This window comes from Tripterygium wilfordii, chromosome 21, assembly GCF_013401445.1.
Source record: "Tripterygium wilfordii isolate XIE 37 chromosome 21, ASM1340144v1, whole genome shotgun sequence".
NCBI classification, from domain to species: Eukaryota; Viridiplantae; Streptophyta; class Magnoliopsida; order Celastrales; family Celastraceae; genus Tripterygium; species Tripterygium wilfordii.
In genome coordinates, this window is record NC_052252.1 from 18,538,683 (window position 1) to 18,542,329 (window position 3,647).

A 3,647-nucleotide genomic window follows, 5' to 3' on the forward strand; every position below is an offset into this window, starting at 1 on the left:
AAAAAAATGAAGGGTGTAAAAAATGAATATGAGATTGAATGAACGTCTATCATAACGAAATTCATTGCATTGATACATGTACATAATAATATTCAAAGATTTTGTTGAGCAGTTGATGATATAAGATTTTGTATTCTTTTTACTTTTTTAGTGAGAATCCAAGTGTAAATGAAAGCAATTTAAAATCATTAAAATGGAAATAAATTAAGGTTTGAATTTTGAAATGTGAAGCAGAGAATTAAAAATTTAAAAGTAGCTTGACTTGGAAGGCCCCCATCAGTATGACAACAGCTTGACATCATCATTGGCAAGTGGGTCCCCATCCCATATTTCCCCCACATCTCCAATTTCCCCGTCAGACCCCCAACCAACGCCCCCATTCCAATCTCTCTCTATATATGTAGAGAGACAGGTTACAGGTATATTAAAGTGTACACAAATATATGATCGTACCTGGGTGCCGTCGAAGGTTTCTGTTCAAATTAAACCCAAAAACCACCAAGAAAATCAGTGCCCCTTACTTTGTCAGAAACACCATGTCTGAGTCTGATCAAGACCCAGGTTTCACCAGACCAAGATTGGTGGCTAAGAAAGTTTTGGCCAAGCTTCAACATGAGGGTGATGGTGCTGTTGTTAGGAGAGGCATCGGAAGGTATTATTGATTTTCTTTTAGGACTTCTGGGTTCTTTTTTCTTTTGTTTTGTTTTTTTATGTGTAGAACTTTTGGGTTCTTCACAATGCATTGATTGTTTGTAAACATTATTGGTTTTGCTTGACTTTACATTTGTTTCTCGATTGTTATGGTAATTTCTGCTTTTCTGGTCTTTCACACATTAAGCTAAAAAGGATTTATGGGTCCTTCATTTTGTCAGGATTTTCATTTAAACACTGGTTTTGATTTCTTGTTTCAGTTCTAATTCATGGTTCTTGTTTTGCTTGAATTTGGATTTGATTGTTATGTTGATTTGCCTTTGTGGGGAATTTTCTTATTTCCAGGACTGAATTGAGGCGCTTGGATCCTTTTCTTATGTTGGATGATTTTTCAGGTAGAGTTTTGATTCTTATTAATCTCGTTCCTTGACAGTTGACACTCTGGTGCCAAATTTATATCCTTTACTATCAATATCTGAGAAATTGACTGTTCTTGCAGTGTCCCCTCCAGCAGGATTTCCTGATCATCCTCACAGAGGTGATTGATTTTCAAGTTTGTTCTCTAATACGAATGGTCATGTTTTAACAATTCTTACGTGGATTCTGTTCTGTTACAGGTTTTGAGACTGTTACATACATGTTGCAGGTACACTTGTTTGGCTTAAATAATACTAATAATTTTGATCTTTTGAGGCGTAAAATCAAACCTGTTATGCTAATATAGGTGATTTTGGATATCAGGGAGGCATCACTCACCAAGATTTTGGAGGACATAAGGGCACAATCTATGCTGGAGAGGTGCAGGTAAAAGACAGTTTGTTTTCCTCTAGTTATTGCATCAATTTTGACAAAATTCTCAACCTGAGAAATTATGACACCATTTGGGCAAATTTTGATGTTGTTTTTGGCTGGGTACAGTGGATGACTGCAGGAAGAGGCATAATCCACTCGGAGATGCCCGCAGGAGAAGGTGTTCAAAGGGGTTTGCAGCTTTGGATCAATCTATCTTCTGCAGATAAAATGTATGAAAATTCGTATCACAATCAACCTCTAATTATTGGCAATTAATTTTTTCGATGACAATTTTAAACAGGGCACCCTATTTTGATATTCTACATGCTTTGGGCAATTTTGCGCTGAAGAATAATTGATCACTGAAACTGCATTTGTTTGTTAGTGGCTTAAAGCCGAAAAAGATTAACACTTACCTAGTCAATCCACCGGAAACATGATGTTTGCAGGATTGAGCCAAGGTATCAAGAGCTTTCAAGAGAGGACATAAAACGAGCGGAGAAAGATGGAGTTGAAGTGAAAGTAATCGCAGGTGAATCAATGGGAGTCAGATCCCCTGTCTATACACAAACTCCTACAATGTATCTCGATTTTGCGTTGAAACCGCGAGCACAAATGCACCAGAGTATCCAGGAATCATGGAACGCATTTGTGTACATTATTGAAGGGGAGGGCGTGTTTGGCATTCCAAACTCTTCACCTGTATCGGCTCACCATGTCCTGGTTTTGAGTCCTGGAGATGGTCTAAGTGTGTGGAATAAGTCTTCAAAGCCATTGAGGTTTGCCCTAGTAGGAGGACAGCCTCTCAATGAACCAGTGGTTCAGTATGGACCTTTTGTAATGAACACTCAGGCTGAAATCGATCAGACTATCGAGGACTACCACCACAGTAAAAACGGGTTTGAAAAGGCCAAGTACTGGAGATCTCAGTGAGGCAGAAGAATGTTGAAGCATCTCATTTTAAACCAGGAAAAAAAAAACATTCCAAGTACAACGATTCAGTAGAAATAAAGAACAATACCTCCATTTACACACAGCAACCAATGGAGCAAAAGCTTCTAGAAAGATTCATCGTGCCATTAGATGAGTGACTATTGTCGTCATGGGCCAGCCTATCTCCATCTCCATTGATCACTATGTTTAATCCTTTTTAAAGACAATTTGTGGTACCTAATGATTAGGATTTGAATTTATATTTTTCTTTTCCCTATTTGAGATTGTTTTGGTGATTTTTTTTTTCTTTTTGGTATTGGGTATTGATGTTGGTGGAAATGGTGGTAGGATTTCCTTTTCGTGTGAGTTGGATTCTCAAACTCATATCTACTACATCAACAAATAAGACCCATTTTATCTAGAAGGCAATTGCTGGAGCCACTATCTTTGTGTTTTGTCAAAGTCAACTCCACTTCTTCCTGAATTTGTCTAACCGCAGAAGCATACACATAGTGCCATGACAAAATATGCACATATAGGTGCGGTTTGACAGTGTGTTTGTACTGCATTTAGGTGCACATCACCTCGTAACACCACAATTTTTTGTGACACGCCAAACGCTTTTTGTCAGCAGAACTCACCTCACAACACGACAGTTTTAGAACTCACAATACCACAGTTTTAGACCTCACAATACCACAGTTTTAGAACTCACAGCACCGCACATCACGCCCAAATGGACACAGTGTGGGTTAGGCCACGCATTCTAGGCCCACGTTCTGTGTTTCGTTTAGACGCAACGGGCCTTAAGTGTTTGGTCCAGCTCGTTACGCGTTTCGGTCTGCAGCATATCGTAACCACGTTTCAGTCCATTTACACATCTCATTCATCTCCCACCTCGCGACCTTGACGAATATCATACACATCTCATCTCCCACCTCACGACCTCTATGAAGAGTCCGCTGCTACGACTCAGCTACCACCATCTTGATTCGCGACGAGTATAACCACATCTCAACTCCTTAAATCAGGTATGATTCGATTTGTTATACAATTTGTTTTCCCTTTTTGTTGTTCGCGATGTGAGGGTTAGGGATTTCTGCAAAACCTGTCTGGCTTTGCCGTTGTGGTTTTGCTAATAATAACATTTTCTTGCTGAATATGCTAAACCCCTTTGTTTTCTTAGATGTAGAAGCAAATCGTGGCTCTTTATTTTCCAAGCTTCTATGATTCAATTCTCCTTAATCTCTCTCTGTCCCTGAATTTTTTTT

General features: G+C 38.9%; 1 protein-coding gene across 1 annotated transcript; it reads left to right on the top strand.

Moving 5' to 3' along the window:
* Positions 1-381: 381 nt before the first annotated feature.
* Positions 382-2,813, top strand: LOC119988346 (pirin-like protein). Its single transcript, XM_038833347.1, has 7 exons — positions 382-652; positions 997-1,046; positions 1,151-1,189; positions 1,269-1,297; positions 1,393-1,455; positions 1,570-1,673; positions 1,893-2,813. The coding sequence occupies exons 1-7, from the start codon at positions 444-446 to the stop codon at positions 2,374-2,376; spliced, it is 978 nt and encodes a 325-aa protein (XP_038689275.1). The 5' UTR covers positions 382-443; the 3' UTR covers positions 2,377-2,813.
* Positions 2,814-3,647: the final 834 nt, after the last annotated feature.